The following is a 15,778-nucleotide window of genomic DNA, read 5'->3' on the forward strand; positions in this document are numbered from 1 at the left end:
TAGATTTTAACTGACGCTTGCATGACCATTAGTCTGCTATCTATCTATTATTGCAGATAAACTGGCCATTATTGTCAAGTACGCTTACATATATATTTAAGTTTTCCTTTTAAATCATTCATTTCTGATCGACAAGCAAGAAGAAAAAAAAACTTAATACTCCATATATATGATTAATAGACCTTTAGTGGTTAAGAATGAGAGCTAGAGTATACTTAACTGACAATAAAGCGAGAGATATAGAAGACAAGTCTCATGCATGCAAAAAGCTGCATGAGAAACAGATGTTATATATATATGTAATACTTTGGAGAGAAAGAGAGGAAACATGTGGGGAGGGAAAGACTCCTCCATGTTGTCAAAGGGATCAAACATGTGGATTGCTGAATATTGTGCGATATAAAAGCTGAAAAAGAAAAGCTGGGGGGTGGCTGCTGGTCCTCTCACTCAATCCATCAGTGTATTTTTTTTTTTTTTTGCATATTTGTACGAGAGATATTCTATATTTTCTATGAAGAATGGAGGACTCAATTTGCTAATATTGTAACGTTTTATAAGAGGGCAATGCATAAGTGTTAGTGGGCCACGCATCTAGTCGATTAGTGCGATAATTAATCACTAATTTGTTTGATTCAACATTACATTATATCAAGAGAATCTATCGCAAACAGCTTAGTTTGCCACGAGATAAATAATTATAGTTTGTGACATTGGAGTGCACCGAAAAGAGATGTAGTGGAAGAGTTTTTTTTTTTAAAATATCAATTGATGTTTTTTGTCCTTTAAATAATTCTTAAAATATGACCCTCTTTAATAATTTTCATGAAAAGAAGGGGAAAAAGATTTTTTTTGTGAATAATATTTTTTAATTGCAAAATGCATATTTGTTATGCTTGGTAAAGTTTGGTAGACGTCACTTTTCGTATGATTTTTTTAAAAGTTAAACCAAACTGATGGATACAGCAAGATCACTCAGTATATCTTAAAATAGTGACAGTGATGAAAGGGACAGCACTGAAATCCACACGAAAGGAAAATTTCACTTCACTTCTTAGTTTTTTTTTTTTTTTTTTGTTGTTGTTGAAAACCCATAGAATTTATTCCATTACCTTTGAAACACTCACCTAATTCACACAGAAACTAACTCGAGTGTATACACAAGCAAAACTATAAGAAAAGAGTCATCAATCTAAGCAGTCGATTCAGACAACATCTATCAAATGCTCTCTGAAGATTAGGACAGTTATACCTCATTGGATCTTTGCAGTTGGAAGGACTAGCAGTGATTCCATGCAAGTGGTGCATGAACTGTAAAATAATTGGATCCATGTGTTTTCCTTCAGAAGCTAAAGCTGCAAGCAGAAGAAAATTTTGGAGTTCATAATCCTATTGCTTTCTCAAACAGATGCACTTTCTCATCTCCGGCCTTGCCTCCTTCCACACATCTCTTGCTCCCGCCGTTGCATGATGAAAGAGAGCTCAGACGTCGAGCAAGGGAAGCAGTGGCTTAATTTCTCTTCAATTCCAGTGGTAAAAAGATGAGAGCTTTAGCTTTTGCAACCTAAGACAATCGCTTCTTTTGGGCCTGCATTAATCCACTTCAGCCTCAAGCTTGTGTATTAGGGTAAAAATCAAAAGAAATCTCAGAAATCTGTGGAAAAACTTTACATGAGATCTCTTGGCCCTTTACAATCTTCTCGATAAAGTAAAAAAGAAAGTTGTCACAGGTCAAATCGACAATTAACGTAACTACGTTGCAATAATGACAAACTAAAAGAAGTCACCAGCAAATTCACTCTCCTTCTCGCTTCATCTCCCCTGTTTTGAAGACACTGATTCATGAGCACAAAGTACACTTATAAATGCCTCCAGCATTCTATAGCTCTGTGGCATAGGGACGCCAAACATGGTAGAGCTTTGTGAGGCTGCAAAGGCTTCACAGTAGGTGGAGGTCAATCCTCTGTTCTTCTGAATCAAGCCCTACCAGGGAGGAGCATGCACTGCTGCAGCAGGTCTGAGAAAAGAGAAGGTGACTCGAAGGCGAAAACGCAGAAGGAAGCAAGCAGAAGATCAAACTAAAAATATCCAATTCGTCATTGACTAAGTAATTAATAATCTTTCACACTTGTTTAAATCCAATACAAGCCAACCTCACTAACAATTCCAATCCATTTTTTCTTCCTTTTTTTTCAAAGGAAAAAAACTTATTCACTAATAGTTAAAACGTACTTTCCAAAACCGAGCAGTCAATTACTCACAAACACAAAAATTAAACGATGGTCAACTCTTTTGATAATCTTTCTCATTTCACAGTTGAAGAGCTCCGATCCATCAGCTGGAGTTGACAAGAATTTCATGTTTAATTTGATTCATCCTGCTGACCACGATCCATAGATTGTGCCTATATATATATTAAAGAACAAATTAAAAAACTGTTATTACTTCATAGAAATTAATTTAAAACCTTTTGAAATCTAATAAAATTCCAATAGGAAATAACATATAATGCTCATTCAACAAAAAAGATTGATTTTTCATTTTTGTAGAATTATTATTAGAAAGAATTAATGATGGATATTGGATACACACTGACTTATACATTAATTTTCTTAATAATTACCATACAGCTATACAATTACCTGACTTAATTCTTGAGTTAGAATATTATGGAATTTGGAATTTTGTTGAAGCCAGTAAGGGAGCTTGGCACTGCCTTCTCCATAAGGATGCTGTTCTCTGCATAATTTGATTGAACAAAAAATAAAATTTACACTGAGAGTTAAATACCAAAATGCAATTGATCGTAATTATAGATTAAGAAACACATTCCAGGATTCAGAAATTAATTAATTATAAAAGATAACTACAAAATATAATTCTGTGCTTAATTAATTTACTGCGATACAATTTCTTGTGGTTTAAAATTTGTCTTGTATTATGCAAAGGGGTTAGGGGACATCATGTAAACACTAGTCCTATACAACTCTCTATTAACATAGATCCCAAATCTTCTATTATACTTTATTTGAAAACTACAGTATTTGATTACACCAAACCATAATATATTAGTTATATGTGATCATTTAGTATGGTTACATATAACAATGTATTACAATTTTATGTAGTTTTGTTCTATATATTATCCTCTGTGAAGTGAGAGTTTTAAGAATGTAATCTGTGTTAGTAACTATATAATCTCTCCCAAATACAATAACTGAAATTTGTATTATCATGAGTCTTCGACAAACCCTTCCAGGACCAAATAATTAATCCCTCTTTCTATAAATAATTAGCAAACTCGAACTGTTCGAAGTTGCAGACAATAATATTAATCCTCCAGGACCATGGCCACGGCCATGATTTCTTGCCCTGACACGGCTGTGCGTGCACTGCATGCATGCATGAAGGTTTCTACTCAAACCCAAGCACAAATTTCAAGGTAAAACACATGATAACTCTGCGGCCTGGAACAGGAAGGAAAGAGGAGACGCAGACCTAGAAGAGTAGTTTGGTAGTGCTGCTGCAGTTGCACTTGATGGCCATGGTGGGGTTGTTGATGAGATGTGAGAAACATAAGGAGGAGTAGGGTTCAGGAAGTCATCATCTCCAGCTTTATCATCTGCCACCAGTACCATTCCTCCTTCCTCCACTTCCCCACTCTTGCAATTCATGAGTACCCCTGCAAACAATGAATCTCATTCAATTTTATTGATGCAAGAAGTTTGGCTTCATGCAGTTGTAGGAAAGTCCAAATTCCAACCTGATCCTCTGTTTGTGCTGCTCTTTACTGTTCTATACATCTGCGTCGTACAAAAAGTTAATTAATCTTAAACGTTTCTAGCTAACAAAACGCTAACCCTAGCAGATGAGTGCCAAGTATAGTTATATATTATTACCTGCAGATGACTCTTGACATGAGCTAGAGTGAGATCCTTCACGTTCATCAGTTCCAAGACTGATTTGGGTGTTGCTCCTGCAGCATCCAAACCCAGATCCGAGAAGAATCTTTAGTTTGACTGTTCACTGATCAAAGGATCTGCGATGAGTTAATTCATTGATCGCTTACTCTCATGGCCACCGAGGAGCTCCACGGCATGGACAAAATGGGCGTGGAGGCTGGTAGTCCACCGCATTCTCGGGGCCCGGAGGCTCCTCCTCCCGCTGCTCGGCCGCGAAATCCTCCGCTTGGCTGATGTGCTGCTCCTTACCAGCTGACGCCACCTGGACAGCATCGGTTCCCAATCTCAACGAAGGTTCGACGTCGCGCGACTTGAGCTCTTCCTTGCCATGGTGCTCACAGCTCATTTGGCCTCTCTTACTGCTGCTGACTTGTGCCCGTGGCCATGAGGGTTTGGGAATGGAGGGCGTTCTGATATGGAGGGAGAGATCAGGAAATGGGGCTTCCATTTCGCTCAACTGATCTCAAACAAAATGGTAATCATAGATGCCTAATCAATCGTGCTGAATGGCACAAGGTGTAGGGTTTCATCGACAGGAGCCCTCGTGAGGATGATGAAGAGCGACAAGAAATATACATATAAAAAAGGCAGTGACAAGTTGTTGGGAGAGAGAAGCAGTGGGAGAAAGTGATGGATGATGAGGGAAGGAGTATGATTGGTGAATAAATTGAAGTGAGTACGTGATTAGGTCATGAAATTGTTTAATATATCAATGATGATAAACATAAAGGAATGAGAATCTTTGCCTATATATTTTCTATTTTTTCCCTTGTCTTGGTGATAATGAGAGCAAGTTTGGTGGAGACAGTGAAAAGGAGGAGAGACATAGTGCATCATTAATGGAGATGTGAGCATATTGTTCGTAAGGTAAATATATTAATTTTTAATTTGTCTTGACATATAGTACCTATTAAGGTAGTGTACGAAGAAGACAGGCGAGCATTAATCCTTGAGCTTAAAAATGTCCATGAAGTAGGAGATCATTAACTTCTTTTAAAAGGTGATTAGTGATATGTTTCCCATACTTAATTTGAAATAACCATCTCAATGAACTGTCAGAAGAGTACTGGAACTTTCAAAGTTTAAATATAAATTACTCATCCAAATCTCTCCAATCTCCCATTTATTCGATCCTTGTTTAATTATTACACTACTTCAATATTGTGCTTAATTCTTGAATGGTGCAATCTGGATGTTCTCCACTTGCAGGTGCTTGTAGTCGCTCGTCTTCCTGGTCCTGAAGAAATGCCCCTAGTTATACTCCTCGCAGTGGCTCACCTCCTTCTCCTCCTCTATCAACTCTTCCAATGGCTGCGCCAGCACGTAATGCGCAGGGTTGAAGAAGAAGGGAATCGAGAACCTCTCCTTCTCCGAGGCCGCCGACTTCGTCCCGAGGGCAAGGATGGTCAGGGAAGCCCGGAGTCCTGTGGCGGCCGACGCCGAGGGTGAGGTAAGGGAAGGAGCAGGGAGGCTAGTGGTTGAGCAAGGTCTGTTTCCACAAGTATCCATTTAGCCTCGTGGCCGGCAAGTTCAAACTCAGCGCTATGGTTTCGAGTAGCTCGAACACCAGTTCCTCCATCTCTCGCCCGTGCTCTTCCATCGCTTCCCTGTAAAACTAATTAGACAAATCCGAGCGATTAATTGCGGTGTCGTGAGTTTTCGATCGAAAGAAGGATGAGGGCGTCGCCTCCGGCGACGGAGGGGATGGCGGCGGGCGCTCGGGGTGACGAAGTCGAACACCTCCTTCCAGTTCTCTGCTCGTAGTAGCCGAGGGGCTGCACCTCGTCGCGCCGTACCCGGCGCAGCTCCTCCGGAGGCAGGTCGAAGAACCCCTTCGACGCTGCCCACGCGCGATCCACTACCTCCGGTGGGACCGCTGTGGTTGACCACCTGGAAGAAACCCCAGCCCCGGCATGCAGGCGCCCTCCACCTGCGACAGGAGCAGGTCCTGCAGGTCCGTCGGCTCGTGAAGGCGGCACAGCGGGGCGAGGTCGATTAGGGGTATGCCGCCGAGGTCAGCGTCGACGGCAGCGGGCTTGGGGTCCTGGGGCGGTGCTTGGATGCTTGACGAACGCCGGATCAAACACCAACGCCGTGTTCCTCTGCGACACCGCTAGGGTCACTTGGACCGACTAACGAGAAAATATAAAGAATGCATCGTGATTTGTGCAAACGTTGGACTGGCCGTCGACGTGTGATTTCAAACGAATCATTGGTCCACGTGTGATTCTTAGGGTAGGGTTTGGTCTGATGGTTTGAGCTCTAGCGCCGACCTACGTACCCACTTAAATGGGCTACCGGCCCAATTAAGTTGGTCGGATCAATTAGATTTACAACAATATGAAAAAATTGAAAAAAATACAATATGAAACCAATACACACTGGTTGTAGATCCCACTGTATGCAGTGTGTTATGTTGATTTTGCTGTATTTTTTAGCATATCATTGCTCTTTTTTATTTTAGCATCGCAAATTAATATTTAATTTCTGTTTCTTCTTTAATCTCGACTTCTTGACTAGGTTTTGGCAATTCAAATAATTATGAAATTTGACATCTTTCTTATTATGAAAACAAATTGTGTGCCTCATCTTTTGCTACTCTACAATGTTGAAATAATTTTGTTAGTTATATATTTATTTTCATCAGTATTGTTCGTGGCCAGGATTTAATATATACAATTAAGGGATGATTGGTTTCAGATGCATTTTCTTGCCACCTTTTCTCAGTGTTATGTCCAAGCTGAAGACTCTCGTGTTGATCAATTATGGTGCTTCATGTACAACATTACAAAATCTCTCTGTATTCACATCTTTAAGTAACTTGAGAAGCCTCTGGCTTGAGAAAATAGCCGTCCCTCCTTTGCCAAGGACCACAGCCCCCCTGCAGAACTTGCGGAAAGTATCTCTTGTTTTATGTGAATTAACCAACAGCCTCAGAGGATCATTGCATTGACATAACCAAACTTCCATCTGCCATCTGTGACATCAAGCATATCCAACTGTCACGATTTGTCTGAGATGCCATGTGAGTTTGAGCTAAGTTCTCTACGGATTTTCAGGCTTTATGCTTGCCCTGCTCTGAAGAGACTACCTCATTCAATCTGCATGTTGAAAGGATTAAAGCATCCGGACATTTCTCAGTCGTTTAATCTCCAAGAGTTGCCAGAAGAGCTTGGAGCCACATGACAAGTTTGGAGAAGATTGACATGAGAGAATGTTCCCAATTGAAGACTCTACCAAGATCCTCATCATCCTTGAAGTCTCTTGGGCATGTGATTTGTGATGAAGACATTGCCTTCTTATGATCTCCACATCCAGGTAGCTGAGGAAAGTTTCAACTTGGACTGGCTGGTAGAATAAAACTAGTACTAGTTGTTTCATATCTAGTGCATAACTGTAACTATAACTATAACTTGTATATATGTAGCCGATTCGAGTTGATTTCTAACCGCCAAGTCGTGCAGAAGACTTATAGGCGGAGTCACATGAAACCTACAAGGTTCCTCTTTTCTTTAGTATTGCATATCAGTGACCTTATTTTCAAACCTATTGTACAGAAAGAATTTGTCTGATGCTAGTATTTGCCCATCCAAAATGAAAATGATGATAATGTCAAGTAAAATGAATCAATCCTAGTATCTAGTATTATGCATAGAGAAATGTGTTGTCAAAACAGAAAGAACTGCATTATAATTATACCGATCTATTAAGGTCTCAGCATCATAATACTAGCAAGGTCTACAGCACTATATCTTACTTGAAGACAAAAGCTTGAGAAAGGGCTATAAAATTAACACCTTAAGAAGTCTAAAATGTGTATATCCTAACAAAGTAAATAAATCTAACCTACACCAAAGGAACTTGTACCTTGGTTGATCACTGAATCTATTTTTTTGAATCTTCTCAGCAAGGAAGTCTCTACATAACAATAACACCATGAGCACTACATTAGTTAGTGGAAACAAATCTCTTTTGGTTCTGGTCCCTTTATCTTTGATCAATTCGACCAAATCTGCGAGAATGCTAAATCATATCAAACTCAAATTAGGCCACACATTTAAAAATTATTGCCCAGCCCCAAATATAAATGACTCAAATGAAAGAATAGGTTATGATCTATCAATAACATCATGGCTTCACAAAACAAAACATTTGAACAGTAGTATCATTGATAGTTTACATAACTAATGAAAGTTTTTCTTATCTACCATCCAAAATATGACTTTCTTCCTGACATTTTCTTTTTCATACATAATAACCAACTCAAGAGAAAACATATTCACGCTGTGAGACTAAAACATCAACTTTGTCGGATGATCATATCTGAAGTCCCTTGCAGATCACAATTACGTTCAGGGCAGTCCAATTTTCCCCATCTCGCATTTACTCTATTACATGGAAATGTCACCTTCCCCAGGCTGTCAAAAAAATTAATAAGAAATTGCCAGATTATTCGATTTGAAACCAGTGAAAACTTAGTCATAACGAAGTAATGAGAAACATATTCACAGAAAAGGGATAATAAAATCCAAAGTGCCAAGTACCTCCTATTTACAACATTATGTATATGGCATAAATACTGAGAAAATTCTTCTTGTGATCCAGCTTGTACAGGACTTGCTCTGAAATGTAATCAAACAATAAGGAGCAAGCATACTGGGTCATCTTTATCAAGTTTCAATTGGCCTTTCCCTCATTAGGAGATCCAGCAAATGCTTTAAATGTTGGAGGAAGCATTTTATAGAATATAAAAGCAAGAATTTATATTGGTTATGCCATTACAATTTAAGGTTGTCACTTCTGAGACTACAAATTATTCTTTGGGATATGGTTATGGGGAAACAAATACAAAAGGGTCAAGTTGTTAACTTACTTCAAAACCTCCTTAAAATGATCAGCACATTCCTTGCAAGGATAAAGTCGAGAAATGATAGCCATCTAAAACAAAAAAGGAAATGAAACAACTTAGTCTAAATATCTGACCCACAGAAGAATGCATAACAACTAACAACCATTGTCCAAATAAAGATATCTTATAGACATGAAATACTCTTTAAGAAACCTGGTGACTGCTATGCTTATAAATAGGGATCCTTAGGACACATATCTTATCAAAACTCTTGTTAGTCTACCAAATCTCCTAAGTAATACTTGGAGGTCCAGAAACCGTCAGAGATAGTGAAACAATGCAAAATTTCCACTAAATAATCCAATCCAACAGGAATTTCTAAAAACCAATATCTGCATAAAAATAAACTTCCATCTTGTATAATTTTACCAGTTCCTTCGCATCATGCTTTTGCTGTCTTGTTGGATGATCTGGATACTGTAAAGGTCAAAGAAATCTCACATTAATTAGCTCATAATTTTATTCATTATTTAAAAAATAACTAAAAAAAAGTGTATAACATTCATGTTGGAAACTAGTTAATCTCCCAAAGAGAGAATAAATTTAACCACCCAAAGCGAAAATTGTAACTATAAATAAACAAAAAAAGAAAGATTTGCCATTCAGTAAACTTAAAATTTCCAACTTGCAAGCATCCGACTAAAAAATGAATCATATCCAGTTCGAAACATGAATGCGTTCTAATAAGCCGATCAAACGCAAATCGCAAAAATATTCCCAAACGTCAACCAAATAAAAAAAAATTATAAACGTTCCTGAGAGAAACAAGGCTTTAGAATTTAAAACGAACCAAACCAGAGCAGAGGAAATTGATCGAACACCTGTGCAGCAATCGAGTGTAGCAGAGTCCAAGTCGCCCTCCCAAGTTCTTCCTTGGTCAAAGGGCCCGCAGCCTTGGCCTGAAAGAAATGAAGATATATCAGCAAAGCAACCACCATAGGCTTTTCCAACTAGAGCTTGATGTCTATATAATTTTTTTAATATAAAAAAACCTCTTTTTTTGGTCGGAAAAGTTCGCTTCCTTCATCGACTTCAGAGCCAGGAATCGATATGAGGGAGGATAGAGATCGGCGCGTATCGCTGGAGATAGAATGCTGGTCGCGACGGTCGGATTGCGGCGAAAGGAAAAAGCGAGAGAGATGGGTTTGGACGCTGCTCGAGATGGATTCGTACGCCCGAAAGAAGGACTCCAAGGGGTTCTCCGGCATGATCCAACTCCAACTGCAGCGTCGAAGAGGAAGTGGAAGATTCACAGAGATTAACTGCGGAGATTGTAGCAGAGATGAAAGCCGTTCCTTCGATGGATTAGTCGGCGACGATGAGTACGACGGAGAAAAAACGACGGATTTGGGCCTAAAAGCCCATCAAAAGCCCATGTTTTCGATCTTCATCAATTGTACTTATGCGCTAATCGATTCCTTTTAATTTCAGTGCATTTTTTATTATTTATTTTTATTTATACTTTATATCGACAGACCTTAACACGATTTAAAATCGTCTATTCAAAAAATATTTAAAAATTATAAATTTATATAAAAGATTTATAAATTTAAATTGAAAAATGATATAGTACTTGTTGAATTTAAAAATTATTACATCCCATAAAAATCAACACTATAATATTGATTATTACCGATTAGATGGTTACTCCTGAATCATTACAGACCCACTCCCAGCTGGACCGATTACGATTCAAACCATCCCTAGGACATAACTGAGTTGATTACGACGGAACAGATTTATAAAAATAAAATAAAAATTTGAATCTCGACGAAACTAAGATAATACCCTCCTCCGTCGTAGTCAACTATATTTCTCAATTTACCTCCTCACAGATGATCGTGAGACCGACTATATGAAACTGTTGGATAACGAATTCCACCTCTTGTAAAAGATTACGATTCAAACTCAACAAACTGAGTCAACAGTCAATTAGTCCATTGACCCGGTTACAGATCCAGGCCGGATCCAATTTAAACCCGGCCCAAGGTCAGGTCTACATATTAGCCATAGGTCCACTCCACGGGGAAAATTCAGGTGCCCAAAATAACAAAAAAAAAAGTAGGGTATTTATCATTCACATAGGAGACGAACATAACATTTATATATAGTTCCAATGCTGATCGTCGCAGTGATTCCCCATGATAACACAATGAAATCAAAGAACCTCCAAACTTACGTCTTAAGGACTTGTCTACCCATTACAATGACTAACAAATAGTCACATGCAAGTTTTGCAAGAAACATGGCGGCAATACTTCGACACCAGTCAACAAACCAGCTCTTATAATGTGACAATCAGATCAACCCAGCATGCTTTAAAAAGGCAGAGTTACTTCAGTTTCAGTTTTGCTCTTCGCCGTCTGCCAACTCCCTCTCCGCGGCTGCAGCAGCCATTAGTTCATCGAAGTTTTCTGTCTTGCCCAACAATATCTCAATCTGGATGCGGAACACAAACCATTAGATAAAGAGCATCACACGACGCATAGCAGCTATAATCACACGCAGATAAAAAGTAAAAACATGCTATACTAATCAATTGATTGAACTAAACAAAAACATGCTACTTTTGCAACTTTTGTGTTGCACTTATAGTTGGATTTTGGTGTTCCTATAATTTTCCACTTGCAAATTTTTATTGTGAAGCACTACATTTCAAGTCCAAAGATGTAAGTGCCACATGTGGCATCTCAAAGGGCAATTTAAATATGGAGCTATTAATGCCTTGATTATATTGTTATTGCTCATGTTTTTACGACGCTTTCCTAAATGAACAACTGTAATTAGCACTTCCTCTGAACCAGATGTTTGTGAACTGTTCTTTTGCAACTTTTATTTGTAGTTAAACAAATTCAAGGGCAATCCAATACCCTACCAAATGAATATTAATACTACAATATACTGAATCTGTACCTTGGCTTTTTGGATAGGTCTGCCCCGTGATTCATCGGTGATATCAATAGTAGATGTCGTAATCTCTGCACCAAATTGATCAAAATTCAATCTCTTAGGAACTTTAAATAAGGGACAAAAAAGTAGAAAAAGAGAGAATTTTACTTCTCTCAACAGCAAGTCCATTGTTTTTCAGTATCTCTGCAATGGTGACAACAGTTGCAATTGCTGAAAAGTTAAATATGATAGGTTAATTAATAGTTAAAAGCAGATAATCACAAAAGGAATTTACTTGCTATTTACATAACATGTGAAGTAATGTATAAATTAAAATAAAAATTCAGTAATAAATAATACTTATATCAATAACCCTGCAGAATGCTGTACTTGACAAAGCAATCATAGTCCTAAATGCTGAATTTGAAAGTAAATGAGTTTGAATATTACAGATGCAGTATCAAGAGTGAGAACAGAAAAGATGAACTCCCAATCACCAAAAAGACGAACTCCAACGTCAAAGTTCATAAAGCTAACAGCTACAGTGAAGATTGAATACTAGGAGAATCGGTCCAAAGAAGATCATATCGAACAAGATACTAAGAGAGACTTAAACATGCATTACAAAGAAGCTGGAGTAGTTATAGAGATTTTATTTGACTAGGATAATTTCAGTGGAAAGATGCATAGTGACGGAGACAATGAGGCGATGAAACAAACGGGATCAGTAGTGTGTCAACTAATGAAAAAGACCATCAAAGGATGGAAGTTGAAACAAAACTATTGCACTAAAGATTTAAGAGAGAAATTCCAAGAGCTAGATAAACATTAAAAGACACAAACATATCAAATAGGCACAACATACATCATCTTCTGCATACACCATACATGATTATTTATGATATATCAACCACGGTGATGGAGTAGCATCAGCAAAATAAATTTTGGAACTATTAGGAAAAAAACACGACTAATTTAGTGTAGTGACATGGGTTACAGGTGCAATTTTGGCTGTATTCAACACATCACTGTGTAAGTGGTTATTCCCTGGATCCAATTGGTTATTAGGCAGTCAAAAATTATTAATACAGGGTGATTTCGTACATTTTAGGCTCAAAACACAACAAATTAAATCTAGCTTGAAAGTTTTAGACTTTGTAATATATCCAACCCACAAGTTTCAAAGACAATAAAACTATCTCAAACTTTTAATTTTGCATCAAACCAAGGAAACTAGTTAAATCTCAATAAACCTAGTTCTTAACGTGGTTTTGATGATCATGTCATGTACAAACTAATTCAATGAGCATGCATAGCCAACATCCAACGACTTTACCCCAAATATTTGTGGTTAGCAACATGAATCATATCTTTTTTCACTCTGTTAAGATCCATGTTAGATCAAATCATCAGAAATAACTAACAGACACATTATAAAGACTTCTGTAGATTTCAACCAAAATTTATGATTGTCTACATTAGTTCTCACATTTCAACTCTAAGTATTGAAACTTATCTAACTAAAGAAGCTGCTGGTTGCCTCTCAACATGTTTACAACTATTTTCTTTACCAAACCATCAATTAAGATCCAAGTATTCAAGAATCACTGGCATTTTTATTCTCTCTCTCCAAGTAACCCCAAATCTCCATCATTCTGAAATTCTCATTTCAGCTAATAGCAACTTTTGCATGTGTTTTTTCTTTACAACCCACACAATTAAACTCATGAAGTATGAATGATCTTATCTCATCTTATACAAGAACCTAAGAGGTATATGAGGCTTGCACTAAACTCCAAAAACACCTACTATTTCAGCAAACCCAACTTTTCTTATGAAATGTCAACATTAATTCATCCTTATTGATGATTAATTTATTCATAATATCTAAATTCCTACATTTTAACATGAATACATTAATCTTCCATTTTCAAAGCATCCTTATTGAATTTCAAACAAAAAATATTTTGCATCTTAGTACCCCGTTAATCATTCTTCCTGTTGTTTTCAAATAACTCATTACCTTTTTTTTATTTCCTTTTATGTTTATATCAAAGTTTATAATTAAGTGTTGTGCCAAGGTCCCCAGCTGGAATAAAAAGTATGATGTCATTTTATCAATGCTAACACATGGTGCAAGTGGCACCAGTGAGGAAGAGAAAGGAGCCTGATGGGAAATCAATAAGGAGGGAGCATAATAAGAAGACAGAGGACAAGGAGATGGCTCTGAAGGCAAGGAAGACAGCTCGCAACTCAACACACTTGCAGAATCAAGGAAGACAGCTCACTGTCAACAATATTGCTTGTCTCAAAGTGCCTCACATGCTGATCAGCAGGCAAGACATAAGTATTTCCCATCCCAAACATAAAAGAATGAAATTAAAACCATGGCTCGCATTAACTTTTAGACATAATATTACAATAAATCAAATTAATAATTTTCTTAAACTCAAACTCTTTCCCAAATTCATAATCATTTTGTTATTAAATATATATAAATACCTTCATTTTCACTTTCTTTCTAATTTCAGTAGGCTTTGTTGACTTCGTTGATAAGCTTGTTCATGAGTTTTCATAAACCCAAACTTTGTTCATAAGTTTCTATTTTAAAAGCCAAATTTTCTATTTCAAGCTAGCCTACTTCGACTAAGATATTTGTTCAAGGTATAATTTACTATAGTCTTGCATAAATTTCAATGGCATAAAACATTCATGTATCCCGACCCAAATAGCTGTGTCAAACACATCGTGTTGAAATTGATTTGAGGTACAATCAAGAGAAGACGCACATGCCTATAAAAGATAAAATTTGATTATAAGAAAATATCAGCGCATTGAAGCATCTAAAAAGGAACAAGACAGACTCTGAGAACATCCACCTGAGTAATAATATAATGAACGAATTCACTGAATGGTAACTCTGAGTCTCTGATGGAGGAAAAACACAAAAATAATATAAGCACTTAATCATGCTAATAAACTGAAAATCTACCAAAAGAACTAAAATAAAAACACCATAAACTAGAGAACTCACCCATTCCAAGAGCTGATAGCTCGACTTCGTTATGCTGCTGCATGTATCTCTGCAATTGTATAACCATGATCAATTTAGCGCAACAAAGAAAATAACAACGACAAAACAAGATAGAGGCAGAAGAGTATCATCGGAAACTGGAGTATTCGGCGGCCAGCGAGATAAAAACACATAAAACTAGGGATTTTCAACTAATACCGACAAAAAAACTAGAATAGAAATTCAAGAGGACGATGAAGGTCGAACCTTGGCGAGGTTGACGTAGAAGAATAGCGGCTTCTTGGTGTTGGAGACCTGGATCCGATTCTTCTTGTGGCCATCAGCATCGGAGATTTGGATATTGTTGACGCCTTCCGTGACCTCCTCCATGGGCAATTAGCTTCCTCCGCGCGCAAGAGACACCCTAACCCTAATCGCGTTCAGTGGCTGCGGTCGAGGAAGAGGAAGGAAACAGGCGGGATAAGCCCAATCGGGATCGAAACCTTTGGTATCTATCGGATTCGGAGTTGGATCGGATCCCAAAATTGGATCCGCCTACTTCGCCCTTTTAAGTTTTGTGTTGTAAATGAGTGAACTCGAACTAAAACTTATTTTTTTAAAATTTATTTGATAAAAGCTATTAAAATGCAAGCTTAACTTAATTTTAAATTTAACTTATATTTTTAAAAATATTCTTAAACTTTTAATTAGAGTGTTATTTTAATTGTTTAAAATTTTTATATTTTAAAACTTTTTTATATAAGAATATGATTTATTAATTTAGTTTAATAAATTATTTAATATTTTTATTTAATCGGTTTTTTACATAATAAATAAATAAAAATATTTTTTTTTACCAAACTAAACGCTAAACTAACAAATAAATATTTGATTTATTTTAAATTAAAAAAATAAATTAATGATCCTTCTTGAATTCAATAAATGTATCAAATAAGAGTTAAAAGCATAATCGTATCAAATATAGTCATATCGATAAATCACTCTATT

The 15,778-nt window shown here is 37.1% G+C and overlaps 2 protein-coding genes and 2 pseudogenes across 5 annotated transcripts; all 4 read right to left on the reverse strand.

Annotated features, from left to right (window-relative positions):
- Positions 1-2,359: 2,359 nt before the first annotated feature.
- Positions 2,360-4,407, reverse strand: LOC141837793 (putative transcription factor KAN4; annotated as a pseudogene).
- Positions 4,408-5,010: 603 nt separating this feature from the next.
- Positions 5,011-7,251, reverse strand: LOC141837411 (gibberellin 20 oxidase 3-like; annotated as a pseudogene).
- Positions 7,252-8,084: 833 nt separating this feature from the next.
- Positions 8,085-10,214, reverse strand: LOC141841318 (FAD-linked sulfhydryl oxidase ERV1). 2 transcript variants are annotated; one of them, XM_074729463.1, is made up of 6 exons: positions 9,861-10,214; positions 9,690-9,767; positions 9,238-9,285; positions 8,833-8,897; positions 8,504-8,581; positions 8,085-8,377 (listed from the first exon to the last, which is right to left on the reverse strand). In XM_074729463.1, exons 1-6 carry the CDS (start codon positions 10,074-10,076, stop codon positions 8,260-8,262), a joined length of 603 nt encoding a protein of 200 aa, XP_074585564.1. In that variant the 5' UTR covers positions 10,077-10,214; the 3' UTR covers positions 8,085-8,259. The 2 variants fall into 2 exon arrangements, with proteins under 2 accessions (XP_074585564.1, XP_074585565.1); XM_074729464.1 differs by lacking the exon at positions 8,504-8,581.
- An 807-nt stretch (positions 10,215-11,021) lies between these two features.
- On the reverse strand, positions 11,022-15,258 carry LOC141839006 (uncharacterized protein At2g34160-like). 3 transcript variants are annotated; one of them, XM_074726648.1, is made up of 5 exons: positions 15,038-15,252; positions 14,792-14,840; positions 11,926-11,988; positions 11,782-11,846; positions 11,022-11,307 (listed from the first exon to the last, which is right to left on the reverse strand). In XM_074726648.1, exons 1-5 carry the CDS (start codon positions 15,158-15,160, stop codon positions 11,212-11,214), a joined length of 396 nt encoding a protein of 131 aa, XP_074582749.1. In that variant the 5' UTR covers positions 15,161-15,252; the 3' UTR covers positions 11,022-11,211. The 3 variants fall into 3 exon arrangements, with proteins under 3 accessions (XP_074582749.1, XP_074582752.1, XP_074582750.1); XM_074726651.1 differs by lacking the exons at positions 11,022-11,307; positions 11,782-11,846; positions 11,926-11,988 and adding exons at positions 14,265-14,550; positions 14,637-14,685 and having other exon boundaries at positions 15,038-15,258; XM_074726649.1 differs by lacking the exons at positions 11,022-11,307; positions 11,782-11,846; positions 11,926-11,988 and adding an exon at positions 14,265-14,685 and having other exon boundaries at positions 15,038-15,258.
- Positions 15,259-15,778: the final 520 nt, after the last annotated feature.

The sequence above is a fragment of the Curcuma longa genome, chromosome 11 (genome assembly GCF_044706935.1).
Source record: "Curcuma longa cultivar G26 ecotype Majalengka, Jawa Barat chromosome 11, ITB_CL_G26_1.1, whole genome shotgun sequence".
Classification (NCBI taxonomy): domain Eukaryota; kingdom Viridiplantae; phylum Streptophyta; class Magnoliopsida; order Zingiberales; family Zingiberaceae; genus Curcuma; species Curcuma longa.

Coding starts and splice junctions, on each gene's coding strand:
- LOC141839006 (XM_074726648.1), bottom strand. CDS start 15,160: ATGGAGGAGGTCACGGAAGGCGTCAACAATATCCAAATCTCCGATGCT. Junction 14,841..15,037: donor TCTACGTCAACCTCGCCAAG/GTTCGACCTTCA, acceptor ATACAATTGCAG/AGATACATGCAGCAGCATAA. Junction 11,989..14,791: donor GCTATCAGCTCTTGGAATGG/GTGAGTTCTCTA, acceptor TTAACTTTTCAG/CAATTGCAACTGTTGTCACC.
- LOC141841318 (XM_074729463.1), bottom strand. CDS start 10,076: ATGCCGGAGAACCCCTTGGAGTCCTTCTTTCGGGCGTACGAATCCATC. Junction 9,768..9,860: donor TTTTCCGACCAAAAAAAGAG/GTTTTTTTATAT, acceptor CATTTCTTTCAG/GCCAAGGCTGCGGGCCCTTT. Junction 8,378..8,503: donor CATAATGTTGTAAATAGGAG/GTACTTGGCACT, acceptor TTTTTTTGACAG/CCTGGGGAAGGTGACATTTC.